Below are 20,164 nucleotides of genomic sequence, written 5' to 3'. Positions count from 1 at the left end.
CACAATCACTAACGACTGAGATAACAAACAACACCTGACCGAGGCTAACTGCATCACAGTCAACAACCATTGAAAATAGCCTCGATCAGATGTTGTTGGGTAAACCTTGTCATGTGACATGCCAGGAGGAAGAAGGACACGGTTGAGAGTCAACCCACCTGGGTGGATGATACGCGCATCGACGCCGACGACATCGTGGACAAGATCATCCAGAGCCAGAACTTTGCCGATGTCAGCAGCCATGAAGAAGGTAAGGGTAGGAAGAAGGTTGTGTTGATGGAACAGTGAGCATGACCACACAGTGATAACGTTTTGCTTCTCTCTCATCTACTCACTGTTTTCTCCTCTACCTGTTCTCTACCTGTTCTCTCTCTGTTCTCTACCTGTTCTCTCCCTGTTCTCTCCCTGTTCTCTCCCTGTTCTCTCCCTGTTCTCTCCCTGTTCTCTCTCTGTTCTCTACCTGTTCTCTCCCTGTTCTCTACCTGTTCTCTCCCTGTTCTCTACCTGTTCTCTACCTGTTCTCTCCCTGTTCTCTCCCTGTTCTCTCCCTGTTCTCTCCCTGTTCTCTCCCTGTTCTCTCCCTGTTCTCTCCCTGTTCTCTACCTGTTCTCTACCTGTTCTCTCCCTGTTCTCTCCTGTTCTCTCCCTGTTCTCTCCCTGTTCTCCTGTTCTCTACCTGTTCTCTACCTGTTCTCTACCTGTTCTCTACCTGTTCTCTACCTGTTCTCTACCTGTTCTCTACCTGCTGTCTACCTGTTCTCTACCTGTTCTCTACCTGTTCTCTACCTGTTCTCTACCTGTTCTCTACCTGTTCTCTACCTGTTCTCTACCTGTTCTCTCCCTGTTCTCTCCCTGTTCTCTACCTGTTCTCTCCCTGTTCTCTACCTGTTCTCTCCCTGTTCTCTCCCTCTCCTCTACCTGTTCTCTCCCTGTTCTCTCTCTGTTCTCTCCCTGTTCTCTCCCTGTTCTCTACCTGTTCTCTCCCTGTTCTCTACCTGTTCTCTCCCTGTTCTCTACCTGTTCTCTCCCTCTCCTCTCCCTGTTCTCTCCCTGTTCTCTCCCTGTTCTCTCCCTCTCCTCTACCTGTTCTCTCCCTGTTCTCTCCCTGTTCTCTCCCTGTTCTCTCCCCGTTCTCTACCTGTTCTCTACCTGTTCTCTCCCTGTTCTCTACCTGTTCTCTCCCTGTTCTCTCCCTGTTCTCTACCTGTTCTCTCCCTGTTCTCTACCTGTTCTCTCCCTGTTCTCTCCCTGTTCTCTCCCTGTTCTCTACCTGTTCTCTCCCTGTTCTCTACCTGTTCTCTCCCTGTTCTCTCCCTCTCCTCTACCTGTTCTCTCCCTATCTTTTTTGTCTTTCATTCTTGCTTCCATACACAGACAGCAACCTCAGATTGTTTGTCAGCAAAGATGGGACTACAGCCCTAAGTGGGTTACAACTGGGGAACAAGTGAGTTTGTGCATCCAGAATGTGTACAGTATGTTATTACATGATCAGAAACAGAATTTATTATGGTAGTAAAATAAAGAAATTAATCCCTTCCTCTTCTGTGTTTTCTGTAGGGTGACTGCTGGCGTCTTTGAGCCAGTGGTAATCGAGAGCCACTAGCGATGAGTGTGTGTGTTCACACAAATGCACATACGCCTGTCTTTTGAGTTACACCACTTCAACAAACACCACTAAACAACATATGTAACCCTTTAATGAGATATTTACGGTGATGGTGGTGGGAGGTGTAATTTATGAATAATCCATTCATGTTGAAAAGTTTTTATATTCATGCTTTCATCTGGGGGACCATAGGTGTAAAGTGTGCAAACTACTTGATAGAGAGAGAAATGGGAAACCATTGCATCGTGGGAGTTGTAGTGAAACACTGAACATCAGGAAAAAGCTAGCCACACAGGTTGCGTTGGAGGCAAATGTGGCTGCCTCAAAAAGTTGGAATGTTATGATTTACCCTGTGTGTATCATTTTTGAACAATGTGTACTACACTGGGTTATGTTTGTGTATGATAATGGTTGGGGATACATTTAGTTATTCAAATAACAAATATAAATTCAAATGAGGGGAGATTGATAAAGTAAAGAAAGACTTGGTTACAAACTACTAAATAGAGAAATTGAACAGGCCGTTTGAATGGCCGCTTGAATGGGTGGTTTTCAATGTGAAATGTTCTATATTTGATGACCCCTTGCAATCCCCCGATTTCAGAAACAGTACCAGACCTGGGGTCAACGTTACGGTATAGCCCAAAGAACCCATGTTATAGAATTATATAGATATATACATTATAGAATATATTATAAGTTACAGAATGTTTTACAATATAGGCTTATATGTAATATGATCATAGATCATGTTGAAATACGTACCTCAGAAAGAGAAAGGCGTGCACATATGGCTGGCCATATGCAACTGTACATACTGCATGATCAATGATTCATCGATTACTCTAGTCTAGGTAAATGCAGGCAGGATTGGTAATCAATTACTATAGTCTAGGTAAATGCAGGCAGGATTGGTAATCAATTACTGTAGTATAGGTAAATGCAGGCAGGATAGGTAATCGATTACTATAGTCTAGATAAATGCAGGCAGGATTGGTAATCGAATACTGTAGTCTAAGTAAATGCAGGCAGGATTGGTAATCGATCACTGGAGTCTAGGTAAATGCAGGCAGGATTGGTAATCGATTACTGGAGTCTAGGTAAATGCAGGCAGGATTGGTAATCGATTACTGTAGTCTAGATAAATGCAGGCAGGATTGGTAATCGAATACTGTAGTCTAAGTAAATGCAGGCAGGATTGGTAATCGATTACTGTAGTCTAAGTAAATGCAGGCAGGATTGGTAATCGATTACTGTAGTCTAAGCCCTTGGTCCTCTCCTCCCCTGGGTCTTGTACATAGCCTTCTTTACATCTGTAATGTGAGACACTATCCTCATGCTCACCAGCTGGCTTGGTGACTATACCATAAGTGGAAAAGTTGGAAAATCAGAGGGGGACATTTCTGTCTTTGTTGACAGTCTGTCTGTCTGTCTGTCTGTCTGTCTGTCTCAGTAGTTTTGTCCCTCGCTCCTTTGTCCTGTATGTCAGACCCAATTATTTTGTGTCACCATGCCCATGACATTCCTCCCTGTTGTCAAGGACTGGAGTTGTCAATTAAACTAAGTTACTAGGTTTCTGGAAGAAAAAAAATCTTCTTGATCTGCAAGAAAGCCCTTTTGGATTTCTGTTCTCAACAAATCAATGCTTACAGTGAGGCTCAAAAGGAAACTCGACTGCATATTATTTCAAATATGCTTTCTCAATGCAAGCCTGGTCACTGATTTTGATTGAGTGGGGGCCCTTAAATGGTGTGGTTACTGAAGTGGGTTACTAAAGTTGGCTGGCTAACTTAGTAATCCTTCTTTGTGAAATACCTTCTATGTGGGCTTGGCTAGAACTGTCCAACTGTTGCCCTTCCACTAAGCCTCAATATCACCAGTCGTTATCAAGCGTAATGAACTTACAATTGAATAAGGGCTCTAATGATACAACTGACAGTGGTATCTGCTCATCTTCATTTAATTGAACAAGCTATTCTATTTGCTGGGGAGAAATGTCATTTTATTTCTGTTGCCCCCGGATTTTGATCCGGTTAGAAGAACATTGCATTGTGGGTATGGTGTGTCAGAGCCAATCAGAGCTAACAATGGAGGATTTTGAGTAGAAACTCCCCTCTCATCCCCAAATGACAATGGCCTCTTGTATGTGTGTTTGTGCCTGCGCATATCTTTTTTAGGGAGGGAGTGGAAACGAGGAAATGTCCGTGTGTGTGTGTTTACTTCCGCCCATTGTCTGTGTGTGTGTCTGTGGGTGTGCAAGCTGAAGAGCTTGCCACTCACCTGTCTCACGGTTCTTCACCCCTGAGTAACATTTCAGTTGATCTGAAAGCCCTCAGCAGGAAAACGGACCTAATGCGCCTTACCCTGTCTTATCGCCCTTACCCTGTCTTATCGCCCTTACCCTGTCTTATCGCCCTTACCCTGTCTTATCGCCCTTACCCTGTCTTATCGCCCTTAACCTGTCTTATCGCCCTTAGCCTGTCTTATCGCCCTTAGTCTGTCTTATCGCCCTTAGCCTGTCTTATCACCCTTAGCCTGTCTTATCGCCCTTAGCCTGTCTTATCGCCCTTAGTCTGTCTTAATTGGTTATTTCTGTCTTATCGCCCTTAGTCTGTCTTATCGCCCTTATTCTGTCTTATCGCCCTTAGCCTGTCTTATCGCCCTTAGCCTGTCTTATCGCCCTTAGCCTGTCTTATCGCCCTTAGCCTGTCTTATCGCCCTTAGCCTGTCTTATCGCCCTTAGTCTGTCTTATCGCCCTTAGCCTGTCTTATCGCCCTTAGTCTGTCTTATCGCCCTTAGCCTGTCTTATCGCCCTTAGCCTGTCTTATCGCCCTTAGTCTGTCTTATCGCCCTTAGCCTGTCTTATCGCCCTTAGTCTGTCTAATCGCCCTTAGCCTGTCTTATCGCCCTTAGCCTGTCTTATCGCCCTTAGTCTGTCTTATCGCCCTTAGTCTGTCTTATCGCCCTTAGCCTGTCTTATCGCCCTTAGTCTGTCTTATCGCCCTTAGTCTGTTCATTTGAAATGTCTTTCAAAGGAAAAGTGCAATATGGGCTTTCATCTACACACCTGTAGCTTCAACATAGCTTCCTAACAAGGATGTTTTTTTTTTTACAACAGACATAAGGTGTCCTAAATGGCACCTTATTCCCTACATAGTGGACTACTTTTGAACAGAGTCCTGTATAGAGAATACAGTGATATTTGGGACACAGACATTCACAGCATACTGAGAGTTGACATTCAGAGGCACAAAAGAGAAAAATGTCTCCTGACTGGCCCTTTAAAAAGAGAATTGGGCTGTGTGTGCTGTTGCAATGTGCTTTTTTGTGTGTATTTCACTCTCCACCTTGCATCATTATCATTGTAGATGCTGTGAGCATACTGTATGTGAGAAAAAAAAGGAAACAATGAATGCATAAACTTTAACTTCACTGACGTGCATACACATGCACGGGGAAATGTTGACAGGTTTTCTTAGCTTTATTTGTATGTGTCAAGCTGATATGGACCATTCAACTCTATTTCATCAACTTTGATTATACAAGCCCTCTGTAACACACTGAATCTGTATTTTAGCGTGAGCTTCTTTTACAACGAAACCAATTGATTTCTTTTACTTGGCCTCTTTCATTACGTTACACTGTCTATCTCATAGTAGTGTAGTCCCAAGCATTTTATTAACGATAATGGTTATAATGGCAAACACTTGATTCATATTTTACTTGTTTTAGTTTTTACCAGCTGGCTGGTTTATTTGTTCTATGCAGCTGAGATGTATTGGTAAACCTGTACCTACTTTGAAACATTGAAAAATCAAGTATACAAAAAAACTGATACACTAAAGAGTTGTAATAATTGGTTATTTCTGATTCCCCTGCTACTGTTTTTATTTTTACGAGAGGGCTCATTGTATATTTCTTGAATTGTTTGGGTTCTGTTTTCCTACATTCTTGACTATTTGTAACCTGTGATTTTTCTAACACACGAGTTGAACCAATATGTTAACATGAGGTTCTGCTGTCATGAATGGAGCGCTAAGGATTTTCTGCTGCATATTTGAAATCTGAATGAATCAACACGTCACTATGGAGGGTGAGGTTTCTCTGATGCAACACATCAGCAGATATTTGTCATCACTTTTCAGCTACTATATCACCTACATTTTGTGGGTTGAAGAACTTGATAGGTAAGATGATGGCAGTCAATAGACAGATTGCTCTCTGAAAGACCGAGTACTGTAAATCACTTTCATTGTTCAATCTGAGATTAAAAATCACACATTTCTTTGAATATCATCATTTGCAAACTCACATGGACCTTTCCTAAGGCTCATCAGCTCAGTAGGTAGGGGAACCAGAATTGAATGGGGACCAGATATGCCATTCCTCTGTCTGAAACCTTGGCCGGTATGATATTCATGATAACAGCACTTAGGTCTGGACAACTAACTTGACATAACATTTTATCTATTTTAATTATTTATCCTCTATTTCTTTTATTTTTTTCATCTTTGTAAAGGGATTTTAAAACTATGCACACGAGTCCAAGACTCTCCGAGAGGTCCACCCAAACTCATGACCTTAAGAATTATAATATTAATAATAAGAGATTTATATGATTTAAAAAAATCAACAGTTAATGAATATATGTCAATAGAGGACTATTGAAATGACTATTTTTCTGATTTTCCAGAATTATTTAGACATTTATTGTACACACACAGGTATTGCTCCAAAGTTCTCATCTTTTTTTTCTCCTAAAATACATTTATTCTATCACATTCATCTCACATGTGGAGGGACACTGTGACATGATGAATAGGAACTATATCTGTACACACATTGTAATGTTTCCTATTCAAGATGGTAAATGTCTATTTGAATAATGTAAATGTCATATTTTGGGGAAATAAAGCTGTTGTTGGGTATCTAAAAAAAACATTTTGGCTGATTTATTACACATTCATAATACAATGTACCTCTCAATTTCATATAGGAGGCCATACAGTACCTCCATAATGATCATGCTGTTACTTTGACTCCATCTTGTAGTGGAATTATGTCTGAGTTACAAGTATACAGTATCTCTAAGACACAACAATCACTTACATGAGATTAAGCAATGAATCATCTAGCTGGTACAACTATCATTCACATTTACCAAGGAACATGTTGCAATAGTAATTTCAACTAAACTTCCGGAGGACCTATAATCCTTTCACTCCCTCCTCTCTACCTTCTGTTCCTTGGTATCCGCTGCTAGACACTTTCTATCACTCTAAATTTCAAGCTTCTCCCTCTAACCCTAGGAATCTCTTTTCCACCTTCTCCTTCCTCCTTAATCCTCCACATATTCTCACTACTGGTGCCCCCCAGGGCTAGGTTCTAGGCCCTCTCCTCTTCTCTCTAAACACCAAGTCACTTGGCTCTGACATATTCTCACATGGTGTCTCCTATCATTGGTATGCGGATGACACTCAAATACTTTTCTCCATCCCCCCTTCTGACACCCAGGTGGCGACACGCATCTCTGCGTGCCTGACAGATATCTCCGCTTGGATGTCGGCCCACCACCTCAAGCTCAACCTCGACAAGACGGAGCTGCTCTTCCTCCCGGGGAAGACCTGCCTGCTCTAAGACCTCTCCATCACGGTTGACTCCACGGTGTCCCCTCCCAGTGTGCAAATAACCTTGGTGTGACCCTGGACAACACCCTGTCGTTCTCTGCAAATATCAAAGCAGTGACTCGCTCCTGCAGGTGTAACAGTGTAGGTTCCATTGCAAGGGGAAACCCTACTTCAGGTCTCAGAGCGAGTGACGTCACCGATTGAAACGCTATTAGCGCGCACCACCGCTAACTACTAGCCATTTCACATCGGTTACACTCACCCCCCCTTTGACCTCCTCCTTTTCCGCAGCAACCAATGATCCGGGTCAACAGCATCAATGTAACAGTGTCGGTTCCGTCCCTCTCTTCGCCCCAATCCGGGCTCGAACCAGGGACCCTTGCACACATCAACAACTGACACCCCGCGAAGCATCGTTACCCATCGCGCCACAAAAGCCGCGGCCCTTGCAATGCAAGGGGAAACCCTACTTCAGGTCTCAGAGCGAGTGACGTCACCGATTGAAACGCTATTAGCGCGCACCACCGCTAACTAACTAGCCATTTCACATCGGTTACACAGGTACATACTCTACAACATCCGTAGAGTACGACCCTACCTCACACAGGAAGCGGCGCAGGTCCTAATCCATGCGCTTGTAATTTCCCATCTGGGTTATGGCAACTCGCTGCTGGCTGGGCTCTTCACTTGTGCCATCGAACCCCTGCAATTTATCGAGAACGTTGCAGCCCACCTGGTGTTCAGCCTTTCCAAGTTCTCCCATGTCATCCCGCTCCTCCGCACACTCCACTGGCTTCCAGTCGAAGCTTGCATCCACTACAAGACCATGGTACTTGCCTACGGAGCAGCAAGAGCAACTGTCCCTCATTACCTTCAGGCTATGCTCAAACCCTACACCCCAACCTGAGTACTCTGTCCTGCTACCTCTTGGCCCTCCCACCCCTATGGAAGGACAGCTCCCACTCAGCCCAGTCAAAGCCCTTCGCTGTCCTGGAACCACAATGGTGGAATCAGTTCCCCCTTAAGCTAGGACAGCAGAGTCCCAGCCCATCTTCTAAAAACATCTGAAACCCTACTTCTTCAAAGAGTATCTTAAATAATCCCACAGCAACCCCCCACGCACCCCCTCCTCACCCCACCCCCATTTTTTTTAAGCAGAACATTTTGATTTTGTGAACTAACACTCGCACTTGACTCTTTTCCCTCTTACATGCTCAATTTGCTGATAGCTACGTTGAGGAAAAATGTACTTACCATGACTGTGATATGTGGGTTGTCCCACCTAACTAGCTTATTTAAAACAAATGTACCCCCTTTTCTCCCCAATTTCATGGTATCCAATTGATAGTTACAGTCTTGTCTCATCGCTGCAACTCCTGTACGGACTCGGGAGAGGCGAAGGTCGAGAGCCGTGAGTCCTCCAAAACACAACCAAGCCGCACTGCTTCTTGACACAATGCCCACTTAACCCGGAAGCCAGCCACACCAATGTGTCAGAGGAAACACGTACCTAGCAATCTTTATATGAATGCACTAACTATAAGTCACTCTGGATAAGAGCGTCTGCTAAACAACTCAAATGTAAAGTGTTAATGTATAGGTGGCATGGTATCACTCTACTATGGATGGTTAAATCGATGCCAATTTGAAAATGCAATGTTATATTGAAAGGCGAAAATGCATTTATATTTTCATATCATTGCGCATTTAATCCGATAAACCATGGTTTGTACCTTTGCTGGCGTTTTGACTCCCCCATAAACTATGGTGTGCAGGTACAGTATGCCTATTGCACTTTGCTGGCTCGTTGGCACTCCAATAAACTATTGTGTGCAAGTACTGCAATTGCACCACGTCAGTATACATTTATTTTCCTAGGTGCTTCTCTTGTGATATTTTGTGATTGGCCTTCCCCCCACATTGCCTTTAAATTTCAATCGCACTGTTAAACTGAACTTCCTCGAGTCAGATTGATTAGAGCCCTTCATTTCAGTTTAAGGAACTGTATTGTGGTCATCCATGGCTTCCTGTTTCACTGGGGTATAAAAATTAGGTAACACGTGTCATGACGTTGGCCTGTGGGTAAGGTTTATGAACCCCCATAAATACCTTTCTCCCTTTCCTCTCTTTGACTACTGAAGGACTCTTGAAAAGCCTTTGTTAAACATAGAGAGTCTGGGAACATCAAAAGGTGGGGGGAAAGAAACCATATTTCGGTAATAGAACCAGTTGAAAATATGCGTTGGTACTTAATGAATATGATGTCAGTTCGTTTTTTTTATTTTTTTTTTAAATTTATTTATTTATTTATTTTTTAATTTTTTTTTAGCCTTCCCTGTAGCTCAGTTGGTAGAGCATGGTGTTTGCAATGCCAGGGTTGTGGGTTCGATTCCCACGGGGGGCCAGCACAGAAAAAAAAAAAAAAATGTATGAAATGAAATGTATGCATTCACTACTGTAAGTTGCTCTGGATAAGTTGTCATCTGAGACATTCTTATTAATGATAGGATGACATAAACTGTATCCTGGAAAGTCTACACATTCTAGTTATCAGATTCACATGGAATTGTTGTGCAATTTAAATGTTTAAATATGAAACTATTTGTGAAAAGATTAAATGTAATCTTAGCTTCCAAATGAGAGAATTGGGTTTTCATAAGGTTTGAGCTCTGCTCAATCAGTGGCCCGCCCCTGTGAAGAGACATTGGTTTTAAACTATGAAACACCCTTCTCTCCCTCCACTATATAAGCCCTTTACGAAAATATAACTTTCTGTTCCGGGTACATTAGGGCGCGGTCCGATGTCAGAAGGATTCCGATAATAAGCTTTTCCAAGGACGTGAGGACGACGGTCCCACGTTAAACGGACTAACATGTCAACTACAGAACTAAGTCAACCTCAGCGTGAGCTTTGGTTGCGAATGTTATGAACTTTGAACTCTTATTCACTACAGAAGTGATACCTCCTAGCCGTTGAGTTAGCAGCGGCCGCTCTAAACGTGGGCTAGAAAAGGACGGGCGACGGATCCAGTCTAACACACAACAACGATACTACAACGTATCCAGTTTACCACCAGAGACATTCTTCCGAGGACAGGAAGATCTCTGTTGGGCAACACGGCCAGCATCTACGACCAACCTACAGAAGCGCCGCTCAGAGTAAATATTTATTGCATTTTCCTTTTCCAAATGGCCGGTAATTTAGAATGCATAAGATACTGTATTTAAGATAGCATAACTTTTCCCTTTGTTCCTCAGTCTTCCCGCTCTTTCACTCAAACCCAACCCCCTTTCCTTTGTGTAACCAGCCGTCATGTCGGCTCCGTCCACCAAGGACGTTTTCTGTATGACATAATTTGCCTTCTGTGTATGTAATTCTGTGATTATTTAGGTATTTAGTAAATACATTTTAGTAGATACTTTTTTAATTTGGAAAAGAGGAGAGGGGAACTCAACACACTTCGGAAACTTAAGATTAATGGGGTAACCTCTGAGGATAGAGAGTTGTTATCCGACTTTACCAACAAGTTTTATGAGAATCTTTACTCCTTAGATAACAGTTTGAGTGACTAATGGATCTCCTTGATTCTATAGAGAATGTTAACTCGATTAGTGAAGAATTCAGTCGGTCTTGTTGTCAAGATTTATCCATTATGGACATCCTATATGGGGTTGCTTAATAAATAAATAACAAATTTAGAGGTTGTGATGGATTAACCTCTGAATTTTACAAAACCTTCTCTGAAGAAATAGCAACATTTTTACTTGAAACCTTTAAGTAGGCTATAAAGAAGGGAGAACTATCTGCCTCTCTGAAGGAAGGGGTTATTACTCTTATACCTAAACCACACAAGGATCTCTTAATTATTGATAATTGCCATCCAATCACACTCCTAAATAACGACTAGAAAATTATAGCCTCAATCTTTAAAAAAATAAATAAATAATGAAATCTTTATTTTAACAGGGAAAACAGACTGAGACCTGGATCTCTTTTACGGCTGTGCCCTGTGTAAACATGTTGACATGTACAGTTTTAGGCATACAGACAAGAACATTTCAAACATACAAAACAAATACACAATTCAATAGAAACAATCACAGACAACATCATATTGATCCTCCATAACATTTTTGAAATGGGCAAGGGACACCAGAGTGTCTAACTTAAGTTGGATCTGCAGTTTGTTCCATAAATAAGGTGCAAAGGAACTAAAGGCAGTCCTACCCAACTCTGTGGAGACCGCAGGAGTCTCTAATGTAATCCACATCTGTGATCTGGTTTTAAAATGAGTATATCTAGTGGAAATTAATGATGATATATATGGAGGTAATTTTAAAAGAAGTGCTTTATAAATAAACAAGAGAGCATGTTGCTCTCGCCTCACAGATAGAGAGGCCCAACCCACATGTTGATAAAGGATACAGTGATGAGTTTTGTAACTATCACCCGTGATAAACCTGAGTGCACAATGGTAAATAGCATCCAGTGGTTTTAATGTGTTTGCCGATGCATGCATATAGATAATATCACCATAATCTAAAACGGACATAAAAGTAGCCTGCACAATTTGTTTTCTATTTATGGAGGACAGACAAGCCCTGTTTCTGTAAAGGAACCCTATCTTGAATTTGAGCTTTTTTCCCAATTCAGTAACATGTTTTTTAAAAGAAAGCCTATCATCTAACTATACCCCTAAATATTTATATGCAGAGACCTGTTTGATTTGAGTACCATCCAAGCTAGTGATTACAAAAGTGTTTCTAACTGAGAGTTTAGACCTAGAAAAAAACATGACATTTGTTTTCTTAGCGTTTAAAACAAGTTTAAGCTGTAAAAGAGACCCCTGTAGTATCCTAAAATCAGACTCCAACTGCATTAAAGCTTGGTCCGCTGTTGGAGCAATAGAGTACATCACTGTGTCATCTGCATATAAATGGAATTTACAATATCTGACATCATCACCAATGTTGTTTATATAAAGTGAGAACAATAGTGGGCCAATTATTGAACCCTGAGGGACCCCTTTAAGTAACTGTAAGGGGTCAGACTTGACCCCGTCGACCATGACAGCCTGAGTTCTATCTTTAAGATAGTCATAAAACCATCGGCAGGCATCAGTGCCCAGTCCTAAAGATGACAGCTTACTCAAAAGGATAGCATGGTCTACAGTGTCAAAAGCTTTTGACAAATCTACAAACAACGCAGCACAGTGCTTTCTATCATCTAAGGCATTTGCAATATCATTTACAACAAGCATAGTGGCCGATGTGGTACTGTGTTTAGATCTAAAACCAGATTGGTTGGTGCTAAGAATACTGTTAGCAGAAAGAAAAGATTGGAACTGTTTGTTGACTATAGATTATTGGATCTTTGCCAGACAAGGGAGCCAAGAGATGGGTCGATAGTTATCCAAATCACTACCGTCACCTCCCTTATGTAATGGCAGAACAAAAGCTGCTTTCCACACCTTAGGGATATTTCCTGTGCTTAATGTTAGATAACAAATGTGTGTCACTGAACCAGCAATGATAGGTGCAGCACACTTAAGTAAGTACGGGTGTAAATTGTCAGCGCCTAAGGATTTCTTAGTATCACAGGGCAACTAGAACCTCTGCTTCGGTTATTTTCTGGAAACTAAAAACAGGGTTACCATTTTTCAGAGTAACGGTTGAAAAGCAAGACGAAAAATCAACTAGCTGGCCAGTACCACAATGGCCACTTTTCCTTTCAAATAAAAAACCAGCAGAGATTAAATGCTTATTAAAAGCATCACAAATATCATTTTTTTCACTTAGAATACAGGAGTCTGAGGTAATTTGCTTAGGAAGAGAAACAGCAGAATTCCCCCGTTTCAGTGAATTAACGATTTTCCAGAATTTTGCAGGATCTCCTGCAGAATCTGTCAGAGCATTAAGGAAGTAATTTGATTTTGCCTTTTTGACAGCTGCAGTACATTTATTTCTCAATTGCCTAAAAAACAGACAATCAGCTGGAGTACCTGTTTTGCTCGCCAAGGCCCAGGCCCGATTCTTTTGCAGGAAAAGACCTGACAATTCAGGAGAGAACCAAGAACTGGTTCGGTTTCTTACTCTGTGATTCTTAAGCGGGGCATGTTTATCAGACATAGAGGTAACAATAGAAGAGAAAAAAAGCAAGGGCTAAAACCAGGTCCAGAAAGCAGCAAGTGGATAAAAACTCAGAGTGATATAAGTCAAGGTTAAAAGCTTGCTGTGAGAAATGTTTATAATTTTGCTTAGCGATTATACAGGGATCAGAGTGTTTCAGCCTGGTATCTCTAATACAAGCAATAGGGCAGTGGTCACTGATATCATTTGCAAAAACCCCACTGGCTGTGTATTTATGGGGGGTATTTGTTAGAATAATGTCCAGTAGAGTAGATTTTACTGGGTTCTTAAAGTTGGGACGGGTTGGTTTAGTTATCAGCTGAGTTAGATTTAGCTCAGTTCAAATGTCTTTTAATTTATCGGATACTGGTGAGAGCCAATCCAGGTTATAATCTTCCAAAATCAGTAATTCAGAGTTTGAATAATTAGACAGTATATCAGATAATTTGCATGGACAAGGAGTACAAGGAGGGGGGGGGGGGGCGATATACCCCTGCCAGAGTTAAATGAGCATTATTACCAAGTACCAAATTTAAAACTAGACATTCATATTGCTTTGGAACAGAGGTTGATATGGACATAAAAACATTTAAGCAGCATTTACATAAATCGCGATACCACCACCTCTACCAAGTCTATCAGCTCTATAAATATTGTACCCAATCAACTTAACATCTGTATCAGGCACAGAATCACACAGCCACGATTAAGATACAATCAGTACGTCAACATTTGATTGTGAGACCGAAATTTCAATAAAGTCCAACTTTTGGATCAGGCTTCTAGCATTCAAATGAATTATTCCAATGCCATTGCTACGGGAATTCATATCAGATGGAGTATCCAAGGTAGCACCTGAAGCTGCACTGGATGAGCAATAAACCATTTTCGAGCTATTGACAGAGCTCAATTTTATGGGGACAAGATTATTACTAACAATACCTCTCTGCATGTGAGTAGTATTCGCAATACGGTGATTGGACAATAATCTAGGAATTGCAGAAAGGTTGTTAACTGTAGTTTGTTCCATATTTGCAATTGAGAGACTAATTAATGAAACTGGGAGAGGAGCATTGAACATAGTCTGATAGGGGAGCGTACAATCCCAAAAGTCAACCCCCGACTAACCTTTTGCGAAAAGGTTAGTCATGCTTGAATGATCTGGTTGATGAATGTCAATCAGAGTTATGAAAGGGCACAATATATCTAATAATATGAGGCTGGTGTTAGATTTGGTTGAGTATTGTGATCTATTGGATGACTTCTCTGTTATCTTATTTCTGGATTTTCAGAAAGCGTTTGATACCTTAAGTCACAATTTCATCTTTGATTGTCTTAAGCATTTGAAGTTTGCTATTTTTTTGTTGTTGACGCTATTAGAACTCTGTATAATGGTGGCAATAGCTGTATCAAACTCTGTCATAGAATATCCTCAAGGTTTAACATTTACAAAGGAATACAACAAGGTTGTCCATCTCACCTTTTATATTTTTATTAGTATCTCAAATCTTATGCTCATTAGTTTATCAAAGTCAATTTGAAGGCATTACATTCCAGGCCAGAGAGAACAAGATGTCCCAACTGGTGGATGACACCTCACATTTTTTGAAAAATGTGTCACAAACTAGATTAGCATTGGATATTGTGAAGCAGTTCTCCAAAATCTCAGGTTTGGTATTAAATCTTTCCAAATGTGAGATGTTTGTTCTGAAAGGAGCTGTCAATCCAGCAGATTGTAACATCTCTGAAAAAGATACTGTAACCTACCTCAGTGTAAAGATCACCAAAAATCTTAAGGCTGTGAATGATCTTAATTTGAATCCTGTAACTGAATCTACAAATCTATCAAAAATAAATGATCCTCGTGGTTAGGGAGGGATTTAAGTCTTCAAGGGAGGGTGCTTTTATCCTAAGATGAGGGGCTATCTATTGACACTCAAATCCACTTGCTTTACCTTAGATAGGCCATTGTACAACTTCATATGGAAAAACAAGCCACATAAGATAAAAATAGATGTTATCACCAACAGGGTTTGTGACGGTGGTCTAAATGTCTTAGATTTCACTCTCTTCAATCAGATATCAGAAGTCAACTGGTTTAAAAGGTACTTTAAAAAATCCTCGTAGTTTCTGGAATATTATACCTCGTTTTGTTTTTCAGAAGCTCGGAGGGCTTAATTTTTTACTACAATGTCCCTATATTGTGGGTAAACTTCCTGTGAAGTTGACAGCTTTTCACAAGCAGGCTTTAATGTGCTGGGCTTTGCTGTATAAACACAACTTTCACATTATAAATGATTGTATGGAATAATGGGTCGATATTATATAGAAACAAGATGTTATTTTACCGTAACTGGTTCTCGAAAAACATTGTCCTTGTCAGCTAATTAGTTAGTATTTGTGGAAATCTATTGATGTGGAGAGAATTTATGGAAAGTTCCAACTTTGAGGTTTCAAGCAAGGAAAATTATACCTAGTGAGATAAAATCTTTACTTCAGAATGATGCTTATTTTGGAACATCTCCTATTGTAAGTGATATCCAGGTGAACGGCATAGGTTTACGAGATAAGACATTCAACAATCGTTTAGTAAGGGATATTTTCTACAGAAAGTCTATTCCTTCTGCTATATTTTGTTGGGCTTCATTGTTTGATGTAAACTGGCGCCGTGCTTGGCTCACTCCACACACATTTATGGTGACCAATAAAGTAAAGAAGATCTCCTTTAAGATTATCCATAGATTTTACTCGTGTAATAGCTTGATTTCTAAATATATACCTGATGTTAACATTGAATGCAGTTTTTGTGAACTAGAAACGGAATCTATTGAACACTTACTCTGTAATTGTTTACATAGTGAGGTGTTCTGGACTGATGTAAAACTATATATTGTCAATAAAAATGCTAACAACCATTGAAATATCTAAGTTTGACATATTATTTTACTACACTGTTTCCACAATTGAACGTCAGTATGTCATAAATCTCTTTATTTTATTAGGAAAACACAAATCAAAATGTATGTAGAAAAAGTGCCTTTTTTAAAAATGTTATTCTGATTTCAAAAACTATTTAGAATCATTGAAACGTATACAAAATGTCAAAAAAATGTATTCGCTACATGTTTGTATTTTTTATTTGTATTTTTTTATTTAACCTTTATTTAACCAGGTAGGCTAGTTGAGAACAAGTTCTCATTTACAACTGTGACCTGGCCAAGATAAAGCAAAGCAGTGCGACACAAACAACAACACAGAGTTAGACATGGAATAACAAACATACAGTCAATAACACAATAGAAAAAGTCTATATACAGTGTGTGCAAATGAGGTAGGATAAGGGAGGTAAGGCAATGAATAGGCCATAGCGGCTAAATAATTACAATATAGCAATTAAACACTGGAGTGATAAATGTGCAGAAGATGAGTGTGCAAGTAGAGATACTGGGACGCAAAGGAGCAAAATAAATAAAATACATTTGATTTGATATAATGTGGATTGTATTATTCTTATTTTTTTGTCTTCCGTATTTCTTTGTGTAATCCCTTAGTTTTTCGTGTTTTGCGTGTTACTGTTAAATTTGAAAAAATACAACATTTAAAAAATGCCACTCTAATCTTGAGGGGCGTTTCTTTAAGATATGTGAGTGGCACGACTGGCCAATGACAGAGCCCTGATGTTAAATAGCAGGCGAAGATGTTCCGATTTCAAAACGATTTGGAGCACAGTTAAAAAGTTAATACGCTGACTATAATGGACTAATTAGAAAAATAAAAGCAGTAATTTTCAATGCGTGAGATAAGACGTGTGTCTCACGGCCAATGCTTGAGAGTTGGCAGCTCTTTGAAGGCTAGGCAACAGTAACCTATACGGAGGCTGTGATATGTCAAGTATTGGCACTCACAAAAATAGCTTTACACTCAATTCTGATGACAGGACAACCTGAGCATAAAAGGTAGGCAAGATCTATCAATGATACCTAGCTAAAAAAAAATTGCCGACTTACAGTAATGTCAACGCCATCACTTTTATTTTATATTCCGTTAATTGATGGAGATGAAATGGTTGAACTTAGTTCATAGTTTCATTGTAAAACAGCAGGGGGGGATTTACTTGTAAGACGTGTAGCCAAGTAACGTTACTGTTAAGATCAATCATTTCACTTTAATGGATTGATTTCATATCGAGGTAAATCGCCTGCATAAGAGTTTGCACTCGACTCAAAAAGTCCTGATATTACCAGCTAATCTGTTTGACATGCCTTTAATAGTGAGAGAAAACCATGGCGGTTAATCAACCTAAAAGTGAAACTGAAAACCGGTATGAACATTGCACGCCCAACGTCAGTTGTGGGGAAGTGGGCTTGGTTTACCAGGTCTAGGCACAATTTCTAACCCTGGGACCTCTGAAAACCCGCCAAGGGCTGAAAACTAGCTCAACAATTTTTTAGTGAAGCAAGAGAGGAGTTGCAACATTTATCCAATAAATCCTTTCCCCCCATAAAGTTATGAGCGAATTAAAAAGTAATATCGACGTTATTTCTAATGAGGTAGACTAAGAAGCAAAATTCAGTTTAATGTCAAAATAATAATTATTCCAGATCATTTACCATCAATGGATTTCGATTTAACTTGTTTTTACTGCTATGATTAAGTAATAAGGCCCGAGGAAGTGTGATATATGGCTTTTAAATCCATTTGCCAGCTCCAGGTAGGCTACACAAGTGGCACAAATTGATTTGCAATGACTCCAGTGATATTTCAATATATTTATTGTATCAAATGTTAGGCTACAGTAGCCTGCAAGGGCATAGAAATGAATAGCCTCCTTGATGGCAAATATATGCAAATATAGCCTATCATTCTCCACATTTAATGTAATTTTCATTGTGGACTTTTAACCATAACACAAGCACACGAGGGAATTCCATAACTTAAATTTCAAATTTCTACTCGCGATGTGCTCGAGACCCTAGAACTGAGTATGAGTAAAACCCATTCCTTGATACTGTTATCCATGAGAAAAGTCGACATTAGAATGCAGTTCACTTTAAACCACCTCAGAGAAAATTTATCTAAAGAGCTCTAGTGCGCCTAAAGTCGTTTTCCAATGCTTTGTTGCCGTTATCAGTTCTAGCGCGTTAACCTGTTTGGGATAGGGGGCAGTATTTTCACGGCCGGATAAAAAACGTACCCGATTTAATCTGGTTACTACTCCTGTCCAGAAACTAGAATATGCATATAATTAGTAGATTTGGATAGAAAACACTCTACAGTTTCTTAAACTGTTTGAATGGTGTCTGTGAGTATAACAGAACTCATATGGCAGGCCAAAACCTGAGAAGATTCCATACAATTTATTGTCCTTCTGTAGCATCTCTATCGAAAATACAGCATCTGTGCTGTAACGTGACATTTTCTAAGGCTTCCATTGGCTCTCAGAAGGCGCCAGAAAGTGTAATGGGGTGTCTGCAGTCTCTGGGCGAAGAACAGCAGGATAATTTGTTAGTGGTCAGCCTGGGAACAGTGACACTGGAGATGCGCGTCCACAATACTACTCCATTTTTTTCTTTCAGCCTTTGAATGAATACAATGTCGCCCGGTTGGAATATTATTGCTATTTTATGAGAAAAATAGCATAAAAATTTATTTTAAACAGCGTTTGACATGCTTCGAAGTACGGTAATGGAATATTTTTAATTTTTTTGTCACGAAATGCGCTCGCGCGTCACCCTTCGGATAGTGACCTCAATGCACGAACAAAACGGAGCTATTTCAATATAACTATGGATTATTTGGAACCAAAACAACATTTGTTGTTGAAGTAGAAGTCCCGGGAGTGCATTCTGACGAAGAACAGCAAAGGTAATCCAATTTTTCTTATAGTAAAACTGAGTTTGGTGAGGGCCAAACTTGGTGGGTGTCAAATTAGCTAGCCATGATGGCCGGGCTATGTACTCAGAATATTGCAAAATGTGCTTTCGCCGAAAAGCTATTTTAAAATCTGACACCGCGATTGCATAAAGGAGTTCTGTATCTATAATTCTTAAAATAATTGTTATGTTTTTTGTGAACGTTAATCATGAGTAATTTAGTAAATTCACCGGAAGTTTGCGGTGGGTATGCTAGTTCTGAACATCACATGCTAATGTAAAAAGCTGGTTTTTGATATAAATATGAACTTGATTGAACAAAACATGCATGTATTGTATAACATAATGTCCTAGGAGTGTCATCTGATGAAGATCATCAACGGTTAGTGCTGCATTTAGCTGTGGTTTTGGTTTTTGTGACATATATGCTTGCTTTGAAAATGGCTGTGTGATTATTTTTGGCAGGGTACTCTCCTGACATAATCTAATGTTTTGCTTTCGCTGTGAAGCCTTTTTGAAATCAGACAATGTGGTTAGATTAACGAGAGTCTTGTCTTGAAAATGGTGTAAAATAGTTGATTGTTTGAGAAAATTTAATTGTGGTATTTTAGTTGGTTTTGTATTTCGCGCCGTGTAATGCCATTGGCAGTTGGCTAGGGGTTCCGCAGGCGGAACCATCGCTCCTGTGTTCCAATGGCACGTTGTGTTAGCTAATCCAAGTTTATCATTTTAAAAGGCTAATTGATCATTAGAAAACCCTTTTGCAATTATGTTAGCACAGCTGAAAATTGTTGTGCTGATTTAAAGAAGCAATAAAACTGGCCTTTAGACGAGTTGGGTATCTGGAGCATCAGCATTTGTGGGTTCGATTACAGGCTCAAAATGGACAGAAACAAATAACTTTCTTCTGAAACTCGTCAGACTATTC

General features: G+C 40.1%; 1 protein-coding gene across 1 annotated transcript in view; it reads left to right on the top strand.

The window, feature by feature from the left end:
• The window catches only part of eeig1b (estrogen-induced osteoclastogenesis regulator 1b), an 83,550-nt gene extending 77,004 nt beyond the window's left edge, over window positions 1–6,546 (top strand). The window contains exons 10-12 of the mRNA XM_029710153.1: window positions 126–250; window positions 1,375–1,444; window positions 1,558–6,546. Coding sequence (XP_029566013.1) covers window positions 126–250; window positions 1,375–1,444; window positions 1,558–1,603 — 241 coding nt within the window. The 3' untranslated portion in view covers window positions 1,604–6,546. The remainder of the gene's footprint in view (window positions 1–125; window positions 251–1,374; window positions 1,445–1,557) is intronic.
• The last annotated feature ends 13,618 nt before the right edge of the window (window positions 6,547–20,164 follow it).

The sequence above is a fragment of the Salmo trutta genome, chromosome 23, assembly GCF_901001165.1.
Source record: "Salmo trutta chromosome 23, fSalTru1.1, whole genome shotgun sequence".
Classification (NCBI taxonomy): Eukaryota; Metazoa; Chordata; class Actinopteri; order Salmoniformes; family Salmonidae; genus Salmo; species Salmo trutta.
This window is presented reverse-complemented; position numbering and strand designations above follow the sequence as displayed.